The following is a 17,134-nucleotide window of genomic DNA, read 5'->3' as shown; positions in this document are numbered from 1 at the left end:
GTAAATAGGGAGGCACAGTGGCGCAATGGTTAGCAATGTTGCCTCACAGCACCGGAAATCTGGGTTCGATCCTGGCTTGGGTCACTTTCTGTGTGGATTTTGCATGTTCTCCCCATGTCTGTGAGGGTTTCCTCCGGGTGCTCTGGTTTCCTCCTACAGTCCAAAGATGTGCAGGTTAGGTTTATTGGCCATGCTAAATTGCCCCTTAGTGTCAGGGGGATTAGCAGGGTAAATTAGCGGGGTTATTGGGATTGGGCCTGAGTGAGATTGTTGTCGGTGCAGGCTCGATGGGCCGAATGGCCTCCTTCTGCACTGTAGGGATTCTTTGATTCTATGAAATATTACGCTCTTAATTCAAACAGGTTGTAAGGCTAAGTCTCGCAATTCCAGACTGGTGGGGAAGCTTCTAGAAACAATTCAGAACAGAATTAGTAGTCACATGGAAAAACGTGGGTTGATTGGAAGGGGCAGCATGGATTTCTGTAGGGGAAATCAGAATTAACATGATGGAGTTTTTTGAAGAGGTAACAGCAGGGGTCGATAAGGGTAATGCTGTTGATGTGCTGTACATAGGCATTCGATACAGTGCCACACACCAGACTTGTAAGAAATGTTACAGCTCATGGAATAAAAGGGACAGTAGGAATGTGGATTAGCTGAATAATACAAAGCAGAGTGGCCCTGGGTGAGAATCGGTGCAGATTCGATGTGCCAACTGACCTTATTCTGCATTGTAGAATTTCTGTGATTCTATGAGAGAATAATGATTAACGGATATTTTTCAGGCTGGAGGAAGGTTTGGAGTGGAGTTAGAATCAGAATCATAGGATCTCTACAGTGCAGAAGGAGGCCATTCAGCCCATCGAGTCTGCACCGACCACAATCTCACCCAGACCCCATCCCCATAATGCCATGCATCTACCCCAGCTAGCCTCTCTGACGCCAAGGGGAAATCCAGCAGGGCTAATCCATTTAACCGCACATCTTTGAACTGTGGGAGTAAACCAGAGCACCTGGAGGAAACCCACGCAGACACGGGGAGAACATGCAAACTTCTCACAGACAGTGACCCAAACCGGGATTCGAACCTGGGTCCCTGGCGCTGTGAGGATCCATGCTTTTCTTGATATGTGTTAATGATCCAGATCTTGGTGTGCAGGGGACAATTTTAACATTTGTGGATGATACAAAACTTGAAGTATTTGAAACGGTGAGGAAGACAGTGTAGATTTCAAAAAGACATGGACAAGTTGGTGGAATGGGCAGATAGAAGGCAGATGAAGTTCAATGTGGAGACGTGTGAAGTGATGCATTTTGATCGGAAAAACATGAGCAAAAATCTAAAATAAGGGGTACAATTTGTAAGGTGGTGCAGGGGCAGAGGGACCCTGCGTGTGTGTATTGGTGCATGGATCATTAAAGGATAGATGGATAGATGGAAAAAGCATTTAATAAAGCATACAGTATCCTGGACTTTATTAATAGACCTCAGCTGGAGTATCGTGTACAGTTCTGGGTGCCACACTATAGGAAGGATGTAAATGCATTGGAGAGAGTGCAGAGGAGGTTTACAAGAATGGTTCCAGGGATGAGAAACTTCAATTATGAGGATAGATTGGAGAGGTTGCGACTGGTTCTCCTTGGAGACAAGAAGGCTGAGAGGAGATTTAATGGACATATTCAAACTCATGAAGGGTCAGGATAGTGTAAATAGAGAGAAATTGTTCCCACTTGTAAAGACATTGAGAAGAAGAGGGCAAAGATTTAAAGTGATTTGCCAAAGAACAGAGAAAACCTTTCAAGAACTCAAAAGTTTCAATCGAGACATTGAAGAGGGGATTGGATGATTATTTAAATTGAAACAATGTTCAGTGATACAGGGAAAAGACAGTCATAATGTTCATGTGGAGAGCTGGTGCGGACATGATGGGCTGAATGGTCTCCTGTGCTGCGGTTCTGTCAACTTCACATTCCTGCCTGCTTCCCGTATTCTTTTTTTCCCCGAGTGATTACAAATCTGTCTATCCCTGCCTTAAATGTATTCAAAAGTGGATAATCTACAATCCCCTGGGATAGAGAATTCCAAAGATTCACAACTCTTTGAGTGAAGAACTTTCTCCTCAGCTCAGCCCTAAATGATTGTCCCTTTATCCTAAAACTGTACCCCCCTGTGTTTTAGACTCTTCAGCCAGGGCTCAGCAGTTGTATCTGACAGAGGTTTAAAAATTGGACATTTTCATTCATATAATGTCTTTCAGGATCTTAGGACTCGATCCCTGAATCTTCACTAAAATCATGGACATTACAGTAGTGAAGGAGGCAGATTGTACTGCACTCCATTGAAACAGGGAGGTTGTTTCCACTGGCGGGTGAAATTAGAACTAGGGGGCATGGTGGCACAGTGGTTAGCACTGCTGCCTCACAGCGCCAGGGAACCGCGTTCGATTCCCGGCTTGGGTCACTGTCCGTGTGGAGTTTGCACATTCTCCCTATGTCTGCGTGGGTTTCCTCCGGGTGCTCCGGTTTCCTCCCACATTCTGAAAATTGCGCTGGTTAGGTGCATTGACCCGAACAGGCGCTGGAATGTGGCAACTAGGGAAATTTCACGGTAACTTCATTGCAGTGTTAATGTTTGTGACTAATAAATAAACTTTACTTTATGGCCTCAAAATAAGGGGGAGCAGATTTAGGACTGAGTTGAGGAGGAACTTCTTCACCCAAAGGGTTGTGAATCTGTGGAATTCCCTGCCCAGTGAAGCAGTTGAGGCTACCTCACTGAATGTTTTTAAGACAAGGATAGATAAATTTTTGAACAGTAAAGGTTATGGTGAGCAGGCGGGTAAATGGAGCTGAGTCCACAAAAAGATCAGCCATGATCTTATTGAATGGCGGAGCAGGCTCGAGGGGCCAGATGGCCTACTCCTGCTCCTAGTTCTTATGTTATTATGTTCTTGCTCTCTGAACATTCAGCACAACTAACCTCACCATGACATTGTGATTGGAGTCAATCTAGCATTATTGATATCTTTTGTTATTTGTCCTGGAAAATAACAAAACGATTGCACGAATTGCTTTATTTTGGAATGTGGAATTTGTCAGCTGAATGCGGATTGTTGGAGACCAGCGAGACACCAGGTTTGTTAATCAAGTTGCATGTTTCGATAGGCTATCAGATACACTGGTTTCCAATCGTGGCAGATTTATAACTAAGTGATTTGAAAATGGAAAGGAAGAATTTAAGACCGTTAAACATGGTCGTATTATCTGTAAATGGCTAGGAACTAATCTCTCATATCTAAGTGTTCCGGGGGCCACGTTTCATGGCTGCAGTAGAGAGTGATGTGATGTGTACAGAATCAGTTCAGTCTGGTCCTTGGAGTTTACCAGATAGCATGAAAAAATTCAACATTTCCAAGCTCAAAATGTGATTGTTAAGTGTAATTATTTGTGTCTCAAGTAGGCTTACATTAACATTGCAATGAAGTTACTGTGAAAATCCCCTAGTCGCCACACTCCGGCGCCTGCTCGGATACAATGAGGGAGAATTTAGCACGGCCAACGCACCTAACCAGCACATCTTTCGGACTGTGGGAGGAAACCGGAGCACCCGGAGGAAACCCACGCAGACACAGGGAGAAAGTGCAGACTCCGCACAGACGGTGACCCAAGTCGGGAATTGAACCCGGGTCCCTGGCGCTGTAGCAGTGCAAACCACTGTGCCACCGTGCCGACCCAACATCTGGGAACCAAACGGCAGCAAGAATACACAGCAGAGACAGAAAATGGCACAAAAAAGTTTACCCACTTCTATTACAGTGCAATGAAAATTAATTTGCCGACATTACTATTCAGATATGGCAGTACTGTTCCTGTGAAAGAAATGATTGGGGTGGAAAATCCACAAAGTCAGCGTGGGGTCACTGACTGATGACATCTCTTTGTTGACACATGGTCCTGTGTATTTGGAGCCTGCCAGTGGCAAATATATTGTTGCCTTTTGAGCCGCAGGTTTAAGGTCTTTTCAGGATGGTAATGTATGAGTCTAATTGCAAATATCACTCTGTATCAGTGTGGCCCAGTGCTGCAGCTGAAGGGAACAGCTGCCAGCTATCTGCTGAGATAACAGAATTAAAAATAGAAGGCTTATTTAAAGATCAAAGTATGAATGAATTTCCCCCCCTCCCGCCACCTTATAAAACTGAACAAAGGCTTCCCTTCAACTGGCCTGGTGGAACCGACCACAATATCACTGTGCTGTTGTACAGAGATTTTCTCCCACTCATACTCCAATGCCAAACAGGAACGGTACACTCTTGTACACACTTAGCAATAGGCCGTGTGCTCACACTTCCTGCCGCAGGCCATTAGAATCGTAGAGAATCATAGAATCCTACTGTGCAGATGGAGGCCATTCGGCCCATCGAGTCTGCACCGACCATAATCCCACCCAGGCCCTAGTCCCCCTGACACGAAGGGGCAATTTAGCATGGAAAATCCACCTAACCCCCACATCTTTGGACTGTGGGAGGAAACCGGGACACCCGGAGGAAACCCACGCAGACAGCGGAAGAATGTGCAAGCTCCACGCAGACAGTGACCCGAAGCCGGGAATTGAACCCGGGTCCCTGGTGCTGTGAGGCAGCAGTGCTAACCACTGTACCACCGTGCCCCGGCACAGGCCGAGCACATGGCAAGTAACAGAAATGCAGTTCAAGGCATCCACCCTGCAATGAGAGAACTGCAAAGTGAAAGCCCAAAGATCCAACAATGAAATTGAAAAATAATCGTCTTCACTGACCGAGCAGGAAATTTAAAACAGAAAATGGTGGAAATACAGAGCGGGCGGGATCTTACCAACTCGCCAGGCCAGCCGATTGGCGTGGAAAGCTTGGGTGCAAGGCCAGTAACGAGCCTGGATGCAATAGTCCAGGCTCACTTAACTTAGCCCCCACTCCGGTCGAGGTCCTCACCAGCGAGGATCACAGGTGGTTCCCACCAACAGGAACCAGATGTGACAGCCTTGCCGGTGAGGCAAGAGGCCAGTGAAGCACAGAGTGCAGTAAATTACCACGACTTACCTTGTTGAAAATACGTAGGAGAAAACGGGAGGTTTCCATGCCCGTTTTACACTTTGAATTTGTTTGAGAAAAGTCCGCCCAGCACCTCTCATCCAAAGGTCAGTGACCTGAAGTTTATCTTTAGCCTGAGCTTTTGCGCAGCTGACTCTCTCTCTGTCAAAATAGCTGTGGACTCCCCAATTCATAAGTGTAATCCCCCACCCCCCAGCACCTGCCATTTTCACAGGGTTGGGGAATGGGGTCGGGTTGTAAATAGCACATCTTAGTTCACTGGGGCACATGTTAAAGTGTCACTGCCATCAGGCTAATCTGATTTTGGCTGGTAAGATATCCAAAACAGAACTTGTGCACTTTAGACTAGAGTCTAAAGTTTTTGAAATGATAGGTACTCCCTTGGATATGATTCCATAGAATTCCTACAGTGCAGAAGGAGGCCATTTGGCCATCCTTCTCCATCTGCAGAGCTCTCTGCATTGCCTCCAGACCATTGTTCCACTCATCCTGCTCTGGCTTCTTGACATCCTCCAGGATGACTCTGCCTCCATGTTTATTCTGGAATTCCATCAGTTTCTCAGCGTGTTCCCATTCCTCATGTGACTGCTCCTTGAAGAACTCAGCAAAGTGACGCAGGGCAACATCATCCTGGTCAAAGTAAGAGGACATGAGACGTAAACATAGGAGGAAGAGAGTTGCATTGACCATAATCCCACCCATGCCCTATTCCCGTAACCCTCCTTTACCCTGCTAACCACCTGACACTAAGGGTCAATTTAGCATGGCCAATCAACCTAACCCGCACATCTTTCAGACTGTGGGAGGAAAACGGAGCACCCGGTGGAAACCCACGCAGACACGGGGAGAACGTGCAAACTCCACACAGACAGTGACCCGAGGTTGGAATTGAACCCGGGTCCCTAGCGCTGTGAGACAGTAGTGCTAACCACTGTGCCACCCAGGGGAGAAGTAACATGCCATTTGGGGGAGAGAGAAAGTGCTTTTTGGGAGAGGTTTTGAGGTTGTTAAAAGTGGACATGAATGTGCGTAAAAAGTGGATAAACTGATTGGAACTGTCAAATGCAGCCATGTAAAGAAAGAGAGACCTAGCATGACATGACTCGGGTACCTTTTGCTTGACCTTTGTCCCAGTAAGTCGACACTTCCCTGAGGAAAGGTTCAGAATAATTGGCTCCAGTCGTTGTAAAGATTTAGGTTTAAACCTCATTACCAGAATGTACCTATTAGAGGCTGAGGGATAAATAATAACTGTGAGCTATATTGTCTCCAATGCTGAAAGGTTAGTAACATTACCAGGTTGGAAAAGTGTTGGTGGCTGCAACCAATGTGACCAGGGAAAACTGTGTGTCTTTAGGGCATTTTGAATTTGTTTTAGGTGAGCCACAACATTCCCCATTTGCAATGGACACTAGGACCTGGCTTTTGATGGTGAGCTGGAGTATTCAAATTGGCAGCCTTAACTCAATGGGACATTGAGAGAACAACATTGTTATTTTGTGATACATTGTATGATGCTTATCTTTCTACATTATGTTCTACAGCCTCCTATCTTTACATGTTAGAAACATAGAAACCTAGACAAAACTACAGCACAAAACAGGCCCTTCGGCCCCACAAGTTGTGCCGAACATATCCCTACCTTTTAGGCCTACCTATAACCCTCCATCCTATTAAGTCCCATGTACTCATCCAAGAGTCTCTTAAAAGACCCTATTGAGTTTGCCTCCACCACCACTGACGGCAGCCGATTCCACTCGCCCACCACCCTCTGTGTGAAAAACTTCCTCCTAACATTTCCCCTGTACCTACCCCCCAGCACCTTAAGCCTGTGTCCTCTCGTAGCAACCATTTCCACCCTGGGAAAAAGCCTCCGAGTCCACCCGATCTATGCCTGTCAACATCTTATATACCTCTATTAGATCTCCTCTCATCCTATGTCTCTCCAAGGAGAAAAGACCGAGCTCCCTCAGCCTATCCTCATAAGGCATGCCACTCCATCCAGGCAACATCCTTGTAAATCTCCTCTGCACCCTTTCAATCTTTTCCACATCCTTCCTGTAATGAGGTGACCAGAACTGAGCACAGTACTCCAAGTGGGGCCTGACGAGGGTCTTATATAGCTGCATCATTATCCCCGGACTCCTAAACTCAATCCCTCGATTGATAAAGGCCAGCACACCATACGCCTTCTTAACCACCTCCTCCACCTGCGGGGCCGATTTTAGAGTCCTATGGACCCGGACCCCAAGGTCCTTCTGATCCTCTACCGTACTAAGAGTCTTTCCCTTTATATTGTACTCCTTCATCCTTTTTGACCTGCCAAAATGGACCACGACACATTTATCTGGATTGAAGTCCATCTGCCACTTCTCCGCCCAGTCTTGCATCCTATCTATGTCCCTCTGTAACTTCTGACATCCCTCCAGACTATCCACAACCCCGCCAACCTTCGTGTCATCAGCAAACTTACCAACCCATCCCTCCACTCCCTCATCCAGGTCATTTATGAAAATGACAAACAGCAAGGGTCCCAGAACAGATCCCTGGGGCACACCACTAGTGACCGACCTCCATTTAGAAAAAGACCCATCTATTCCCACTCTCTGCCTCCTTTGGGCAAGCCAGTTCTGGATCCACAGGGCAGCAGCCCCTTGGATCCCATGCCCTCTCACTTTTTCTAGAAGCCTTGCATGGGGGACCTTATCGAACGCCTTGCTAAAATCCATATAAACCACATCTACCGCTTTCCCCTCGTCAATGTGTTTAGTCACATTTTCGAAGAACTCCACCAGGCTCGTAAGGCACGATCTGCCTTTGACAAAGCCATGCTGAATATTCTTGAGCATACTAAACCTCTCCAAATGCTCATAAATCTTGTCCCTCAGGATCTTCTCCATCAGCTTACCAACCACTGAGGTTAGACTCACCGGTCGGTAATTTCCTGGGCTACCCCTATTCCCCTTCTTGAAAATAGGAACCAGATCCGTAATCCTCCAATCCTCCGGCACCTCTCCCGTCTCCATCGACGACGCAAAGATCGTTGCCAGAGGCTCTGCAATCTCTTCCCTCGCCTCCCACAGTAACCTGGGGTACATTCCATCCGGACCCGGCGACTTATCTATCTTGATGCCATTCAAAGATTCCAGCACAACCTCTTTGTTAAAGTCCACATACTCAATCTTTTCAGTCCACCGCAAGCCCGCAGTACATCCACCCAGGTCCTCCTCTGTGAAAACTGAGACAAAATACTCATTAAGCACCTCTGCCATTTCTACTGGTTCCATACAGATTTTCCCGCCTTCACCTTTTATAGGCCCTATTCCTTCAGGTCTCATCCTTTTACTCTTCACATATATATAGAACGCCTTAGGGTTTTCCTTAATCCTACCTGCCGAGGCCTTCTCGTGACCCCTTCTGGCTCTCCTAATTTCCTTCTTTAGTCCCTTCCTACAAGCCGTATACTCATCTAGATCCCTAACTTCACCAAGCTCTCTGAACCTTTTGTATGCTTTCCTTTTCTTCTCGACTAGGTCCCGCACAGCTTTCGTGCACCACGGTCCCTTTAACCTACCAACTCCTCCCTGTCTGCTCGGAACGTTGTCCTGTAGAACTCTAGACAGACATTACTTGAAAAACTGCCACCTCTCTTCAGTACATGCCCACAAGAATACCTCCTTCCAATTTACTCCTCTAATTTGCTGCCTTATGTCTTCATATTTCCCCTTACTCCATATAAACACTTTCTAATGCTCTCTCTTTATTGTACATTGCATGATACACTATACTCTTATTCTGTGTTATAGTCTAATTTTATGGCACACTACATGATGTTGTCTTGCAGTTTTATTCTGTGTGACTTGATAGAATCTCCATTAACTAGTATCACGAGCGGCTTAGTGGAACAGTGGTTAGCACTGCTGCCTTAAAGCGCCAGGGACTTGGGTTCGATTCCCGGTTTGGTTCACTGTCTGTGCGGAGTTTGCATGTTTTCCCCATGTTTTCCCTGCATGGGTTTTCTCCAGGTGCCTTGGCTTCCTCCCACAGTCTGAAAGACGTGCTGGTTAGCTGTATTGGCCATGCTAAATTCTCCCTCAGTGTAACCCGAACAGGCGCCGGAGTGTGGCGACTAGGGGATTTTCACAGTAACTTCATTGCAGGGTTAATGTAAGCCTACTTGTAACACTAATAAATAAATTTAAAAAGAAAGCATGCTCTTGTCCTGAAAAGAAGCAGATTCTTTGATTTACTATGAACATGAACGCAGGAGAGCTGCTAATTTTCAGAGTATTTTTTATCTTTAATTATTAGACAAACCAGATCATTAATGCTTTGTGTTAAATGTGTGGAATGCTAGGTACGGTGCTGATGCTAAGGTGGTCCACTTTCTTGGCAACACCAAACCATGGAACTTCTCCTACAACCCAAAGACGCGATGCGTGATAGGAGATAGTCACGATTATTCATCGCTCACTCACCCAGAATTCCTCAATATGTGGTGGGACACCTTCACGACATCTGTCTCGCCGCTCCTTACGGAGCACGGTATCTCAAAGGAGCCTCGTAGTTCTGGCACGCAAGAGGTACGTTGCAACAGAAAATGTAGATGTAAGCATGCTGAAGTAATATCAGGCAAAATGTTTGAGACATTTTGACATGTTGGAGATCAACTAACATGTAGACAAGTGGCTGTAGAAAAAGAAAGGTCCCTATTTAACAATGTGACATGTTGATCTTTTTCATTAGGAAAATGTAGCTCCCTGCCTATTAGTTTTTGGGAATGCCAATAAATTCATTAAACAAATGCACCTATTTGTCCTTTATGCTAAGCTGTTGCCCTAGTTCAGATGTTCCCAAACTTTTCCAAAGGCGTATCCACTTCCCAGCTGCCCACATACCCCGAATAGCATAGCTTTATTATATCAGCCCCTTCTTGGATAGTAAAACCCCAGATACTATCATCAAGACCGTCTGTCTCCACCTGTGCAATATTGCCATCCCCATCACAGAAATAGTTACCCATTGTTTGTCACGTTAATTTTTCCAATGCCCTGCCTTTTCCCACAAGCTCCCACTTGCCCAAAACGCAGTAACCCATATCCTGTTCCACACTAAGTCCTGTTCATCCATCACTAACATACACTGGCCTCCATCCCTATCCCACCTCATGTTTTATTTAAATTTCTCATTCTTATCTTTGTGGTCTTTCCGCACCTTTACCTCTGCAGTGTCCTCCAAGTTTTTCCACAGCATCCTTCAGTCCTCCTGTGTTCTTTATTTTGGGTAACTCCCTTCCTTTTCCCTCACTGGTTATGAAGCGTTGGGTAGATATCGGCTCCTCTCTCTCCTTCAACCTCTTCTGCATGACCACCAACCTCTGCTTCTTGCTAAACATCATGTTGGCCATGCTTTGGCCCACTCCTGCTAACCTCCCCCTCCTCAGCTCACTTCCATCTCCCTGCCAACTTCCATCTTGGGAAGCATCTTGGGATGTTTTTTACTGGTGTTGAAGACATCCTATAGATGTAACCTTTTGTTTCAATTTGCTATTTTGGGTTATTGTTTTATATTTGCACACAGATCAACTGAATTTCTTTTGTCAGTATCCCTTTAAATGTTGGAAATATCATGCACACACTTGTATTAAAAGCAAATGGTGCATTTAGCCAATAGAGCATTAGAGGACGCGTAGATTTTCTGATTCTGTGCTATCAAGGGTTGGAGTTTTGTTCACAAGGAAGTCTTATGTTCTGGCCTAATTTGGTGAAGTGTTCAGCAGGGTCTCCTGTCATAGAATCATTGAATCCCTACAGTGCAGAAGGAGGCCATTCAGCCCATCGAGTCTGCACCAACAACAATCCCACCCCAGACTCTATCCCCACAACCCCACATATTTACCCCGTTAATCCCTCTAACCTCCACATCCCAGGACACCAAGGGACAATTTAGCATGGCCAATCAACCTAACCCGCACATCTTTGGACTGTGGGAGGAAACCGGAGCACCCGGAGGAAACCCACGCAGACACGGGGAGAATGTGCAAACTCTGCACAGTCACCCAAGCCGGGAATCGAACCCGAGTCCCTGGCGCTGTGAGGCAACAGTGTACCACCGTGCCGCCCTGCATTGTTGGTCATGAAGAACCCTCTGGCCTCACCAGCTCCTCCTAGCTCCTTCACGCTGATCAGCTGAACCGTAGTCTCAAAGGAACCTCGCTCCTGTCGGTGTCTAAGAGGCTCCCTTGATAGCAGGTGAGGCACTCCTCTCTGCCTGAGTGGGAGACACGGATCTCTCAAAGCCCATGGTAGTAGTTGAGATCAGAGGTCTGGAGCAGTTGACAACCGCTCCCCCCCAAACCCACCCCAGACCCCATGAAGTCTAACTCTAGCCGACAGCCTTGCATCTTGGGAAGCTGCGGGCTGTTAGCAGAGTATCTCACTTTTCCGGGCATTGAGTCGGGTAAGTTTCTCCTTCCTGGATGGTGCATTACTCCAGGTGACCCTGCCAGCTCCCACATGGTTTGAAAAAAATCTAGTTGTCCACTGAGCCCTCAAACCGACACTTGGGGTGAGCTAAGGGGGTGCTGATGATCAAATGGAAGAGAGATTCATTCCCCTGGGATAAGAACCCATTGAACCATCCCTGGACCACAGCACATGTCCATGCTTTTACAGGAAGCATCCTTTTTTTTTTCTAATTCAGATACACACACACAAAATAATGGGTGAAAAGTCTACCCCATTGGACAATTTCTCTTGCATACCCTCCAGAAATGTCTTATGTACTCCCAGGCATATCACAGCTTGGGAACCACTGAGTTCATAGAATCCCGACAGTGCAGAAGGAGGCCATTCAGTCATCCAGTCTGCACCGACCACAATCCCACCCAGGCTCTATCCCCGTGGCCCCATGTTTTACCCAAGCTAGTCCCCCTGACACTAAGGGGCAATTTACCATGGCCAATCCACCTAACCCGCACATCTTTGGACCGTGGGAGGAAATTGGAGCACCCGGAGGAAACCCACGCAGACACAAGGAGAACGTGCAAAATCCGCACAGTCACCCAAGCTGGGAATCGAACCCGGGTCCCTGGCGCTGTGAGACAGCAGTGCTAACCACTGTGCCACCATGCTGCCCTTGAAGTTGAATGAGTTAAACCCTTTAATGTGTAGGAATTAAATGGTGACTTTTAATTTATTAATTGTAGGCTTGTGAAGGGGACAAGTGATGATTTAGGACCCAGTTCAAACCTTGCACAAGAAAAATAACCTGCCCAGTTTCTGCCTGCTTCTTGATCTCTGCTCCGTGTCATGCAGTGAATGTATATCTAAATGAACAATAAAAAGGCGGCAGTGTAATCTTGGTTCGATCTGGCCATGGTTGTCCTGGAAACCGGCTTAATCAGGCAAAATTGTCCTCCTCACCCACCCCAAAACCCTCTTCAAGAAAAAATCTTGAGGAAAACTTCAACTTGCAGTCTTGTGTTTTGCATCCAAAGAACAGTTGAGGCTTTGAAGTGAGTGTGGGGGAAGGCGGCAGGAGGGACGGGTGGGATACCACTCCCTTGAAGCTGAAAGGCTACCTGATGAAATACTCGGAAAGGTATGTGAATACGAGAGCAATCCAGCCACCTGAAACAGGAGTACGGCTGTTTTTAAAAGCTGTAACTGTGGGTCCCTGATTGATACCCGGGTGCCAATGGGTGGAGCTTGCATCCTCTGCTTGGTTGTACTGGGCTCTGAGCTACCGAAGCATCACTCCTTAAAGGGACTGCTGGAGGCTGCTCAGAAAGAAAAGCCCCAAAGACACCTTCAATTCTTTTGAGGACCAGGATCTGGGGAAGTAGTGGCACAGTGGAATTATCACTGGACTAGCAATCCAGGGACCCAGGGTAATGCTCTGGAGACCCAGGTTCACATCCCACCACGGCAGATGGTGAAATTTGAATTAAAAAAGAATTCTGGAATTAAAAGTTTACTGATGACCATGAAACCATTGTCGATGGTCCTCAAAATCTACCTGATTCACTTATGTCCTTTGGGGAAGGAAATCTGCTGTCCTTACCTGGCCTGGCCTACATGTGAGTCCAGAGCCACAGCAATGTGATTGACTCTCAACTGCCCTCCAAGGGCAACTAGGGATGGGCAATAAATGCTGGGCCAGCCAGCGACGCCCACATCCTGTAAAAATGAATATGTAAAAAGCAGAAATCTTGCTATCGTGTTCCCACCTTCCCCTTGGATCGCCTTCCAGAACCATTTCCCTGCCCCCACCCACCCATCCCAAACCTGACCCAGTGAGAGTTGGGTGATAATCCAATCCTCCTCTGTAACATGGGGCCGCTCACCAGCCGCCTTTAGGTGTTGCCTGAGGTAAAACCTGACTCGTAATTTTCTAACCCTTGCCATCACCGTTAAAAGATTCAGAGCCGTGGCTCCGAGCTGCCTCCTCAGCATTTGCCGCCATTTTTGTTCTCTTTTGTAATGTCGGATCTCTGGAAGGCGGGCGAGATGGGAAGCTGTTGTTGTTGTGCAAGTAACCTGATGTGTGAAAGTTCCCACATTGACTCTTTTTCTCTGTCTTCACAAATATGTCTGGCAACCCTTTCAGCCGTCATGCTTGGCCTATGCACTGGGTTTCTCTTGTGGCTTGTCATTCTGTAGGAAGGTATGCTCAATTTCAAAGGTCCCTGTCCCTACAATCAGTTCTCATTCAACTTTGGCTTGGTTAACTAACATATGTGCACTTGTATCAGGGGGAAGTCCTGGCTTAACTTGATAGTATTGACGTAAATGCTGTTTAAAGATTGTGCTAGCAAAGTACGTGACATCTTATAGTTAAAGGCCAATGGGTCAGCCCCTGACGAGTGCATGGGAGAATTTTCTATTTGTATTTTACTTACTGCTCAATAACAGTCAGCGCAAAGCTAGATTGCTGATCGGAGTTAGAATAAGCATAACGTAGCTGGCGGAATGTTATATAACGCAGCATTTCAGTGACAAAGCGGTTAAGTTAGTTGTCTTAAAGCAATTTAAAGAATTGTTCCAATGTAATGGTTCCCTTTCTGTGGATTGAAATTTTGCAGTTAATCCTGTCTTCGAATTTCCAGGAAGAAAAGTTGAGTGAGGCTGTTTCGCAGCTATCATTCACTCCGCCCCCTCCCGTGGTGTCCTCGGAAGAACGCAGGAAAAAGTGGGAACAGGGTCAGGCTGACTACATGGGGGAAGATTCTTTCCAGAACATCCAAAAGAAGCTGGATGCCTACTTGAACTGAAGGCAGGTGGACGGAACTCCCCATGTGGTTGCCCAGTGAGGGACTGAGTATGGAAGGTCTATAGCATCTCGGCTGGAGTTCAGTGCATGGCTGGTTTATACTTAACCTGTTAGCGGCATGGTTTGAAATGGGTGTGGCCACCTGGCTGTCACCTAGGTGACGAACGTCTGTAGTAAGAAATGTGGCAAAAAAAAGCCCGTGAAACCTCGCCCTGCAAACACCTGAGTCAAATCTCTTCCCGGTATTCAGTATTTTTGCACATGGACACACTGCCTACTGCTGTAATGCACCTCCAGAAGGCTTTTTGCTTAACTTAGTAAGAGAGACTTAATTAAAATTTTCAAACCGTGTTATAGACACTGAGTTTAACAGAGCTCGCAGTATTTTACAGATGTTTGAAGTCGCTTCACATGCATGAAGAGCAATAACTTCTCCCCCCCCCCCCCCCCCATCCATGTACCCCCCCCCCCATCCTCTCCCACCCATCAGCTTTACAAAGGAAACATTTTACCCCCTTTTCCACTGTGACAAAAAGTAATTTCTATCTTTGAGACTTAATGGTATGCTGGGATGTCTGTGCACCGTACATAACCAGTACCTTGCAAGATTGTTACATAGAACTGAAGGCCTTCTCCATCCACCGTGGTATTTGTGTTGTGATTAACCTGCTGATCATCGATTTCTATGTGTCTCATAGCACTTTACCCACAGAATAAACTTACTGGTTTGAAATTGTTGAATTTATTCGCTGGACACATCTTTCCCATGCGTTTAGTTATCTCACACATCCCACTGCACTGCATTATATTTCCAAGCCGTTTTACAAACTAGGGGAGGCAATGGCCTAGTGATATTGTCGCTGGACTATTAATCCAGAAACTTAGCTAATGTTCTGGGGACCTGGCTTCAAATCCACAGTAAGATGTTGGACTTTAACCTGGTGTTGTGAGACTTCTTACTGTGCTTACCCCAGTCCAACGCCGGCATCTCCACATCATGACTTCAAATCCACAGCAGATGGTGGAATTTGAATTCAATAAAAAATATCTGGAGTTAAGAATCTACTGATGACCATGAAACCATTGTCGGAAAAACCCATCTGGTTCATGAATGTCCTTTAGGGAAGGAAATCTGCCATGCTTACCTGGTCTGGCCTACATGTGACTCCAGAGACACAGCAATGTGGTTGACTCTCAACTGCCCTCAGGTAAGTAGGGATAGGCAATGAATGCAGGCCCAGCCAGCGATGCCCATGTCCCAGGAATTAATTAAAAAAATGTTTAAAAGCTACAGGATAGAAGCAAAAAGAAAGACTTGCATTTATATAGCACCCTTTGCAACCTCAGGATGTCCCAAATCACTTTATAACCAATGCAAAGCATTTATTTTGTTTTAAAGAAGTATTAATATATTAAGAAGCCAATTTGTGTACAGCAGGCTTCCACAGTAATGACATAATCTGCTTTAGTTATGTTACCGAGGATGTCAGGGGGACAGTTGGCCTGCTTATTCTTCAGAATATTTCCAAAGGCTCTTGAGGCTCACCTGATTTGATTTGATTTATTATTGTCACATGTATTGGGATACAACAAGGTATTGTTTCTTGCACCATACAGATAAAACATACTGTGCATCGGGGAGAAGGAAAGGAGAGAGTGCGGAATGTATTGTTACAGAGATAGCCAGGGTATAGAGAAAGACCAACTTCATAGAATCCTGTAGTGCAGAAGGAGTCCATTCGGCCCATCAAGTGTGCACACCACAATCCCACCCAGGCCCTATCCTCATAACTCCATGCATTTACCCTAGCTCGTCCCCCTGACACTAGGAGGACTAAAGGGGCAATTTATCGTGGCCAATACACCTAACCCGCACATCTTTGGATGGTGGGAGGAAACCGGAGCACCCGGAGGAAACCCACGCAGACACGGGGAGAACGTGCAAACTCCACACAGACAGTGACCCAAGCCGGGAATCGAACTCGGGTCCCTGGCACGGTGAGGCAGCAGTGCTAACCACTGTGCCACCGTGTTGTCCATAACTTAATATAAGGTAGAGCATTGTTCGAGAGTTTATAAGAGTTGGAGTAGAGTTTTAATAGTGTAGAACAAGAGAACTAGAGGGTATGCTGGGTACATCTCGCAAGAGGTCACCACGCTCTGGCACCATCAGAGGAGGGCACCTCTGACTGTGTAGCACTCCCTCAGTGCAGCACTGGAGTGTCAACCTTCAATTTATGTTCACGTCTTTGACATGGAACTTCAACCCACAGCTTTGCTCTTCAAACTTGAGAGACGAGAGTCTTGCCACTGACTCACTGGCTAACATGTGTCAGAATTAATGAAATGTCCCAAAAAACTAATGAAATCAATTACATGAACCGGCCCTGCCCTCGTACCTACACAGCAAACTATTTTAGGCACATAGGGATTGGAGCTGTGGATTTAATCTTATTCTCGGAGTCTATCCCCTCCTGTAGCACACATCAGGAATAGGGGCTGCAATGCCCACAGTTGATCCTTAATAATCTTAGCCAGAATATCCTGAACACTGTGCACTGCAGTTTCCTGATGTGTGTGGCTGCCAGCAAAGTCCAATATAGCCAGCATTTATGAAGCTAGCCTTGTTACACTGACCGAGGTGTGAAGCGATTGGGCAACCCAACTGGGTGGCATAGCTGCAAATATTTCAGGGTCAGCATGTATTATCAGCGTATCACCTGAAGGATGCTTGAGCTGTCTCCAGTGTGCAGGCCACTACTTATCCTCAA

The 17,134-nt window shown here is 46.3% G+C and overlaps 1 protein-coding gene across 3 annotated transcripts in view; it reads left to right on the top strand.

Moving 5' to 3' along the window:
- The window catches only part of gyg1a (glycogenin 1a), a 92,758-nt gene extending 77,654 nt beyond the window's left edge, over positions 1-15,104 (top strand). Inside the window, exons 6-8 of one of the 3 annotated variants that reach the window (XM_078205467.1) lie at positions 9,448-9,673; positions 13,701-13,757; positions 14,200-15,104. In XM_078205467.1, the coding sequence (XP_078061593.1) occupies positions 9,448-9,673; positions 13,701-13,757; positions 14,200-14,364 (448 nt within the window). In that variant the 3' untranslated portion in view covers positions 14,365-15,104. Of the gene's footprint in view, positions 1-9,447; positions 9,674-13,700; positions 13,758-14,175 lie in introns of all 3 variants that reach the window. The other 2 variants (XM_078205481.1, XM_078205474.1) reach the window with 2 other exon arrangements.
- Positions 15,105-17,134: the final 2,030 nt, after the last annotated feature.

This window comes from Mustelus asterias, chromosome 3 (genome assembly GCF_964213995.1).
Source record: "Mustelus asterias chromosome 3, sMusAst1.hap1.1, whole genome shotgun sequence".
NCBI lineage: Eukaryota > Metazoa > Chordata > Chondrichthyes > Carcharhiniformes > Triakidae > Mustelus > Mustelus asterias.
This window is presented reverse-complemented; position numbering and strand designations above follow the sequence as displayed.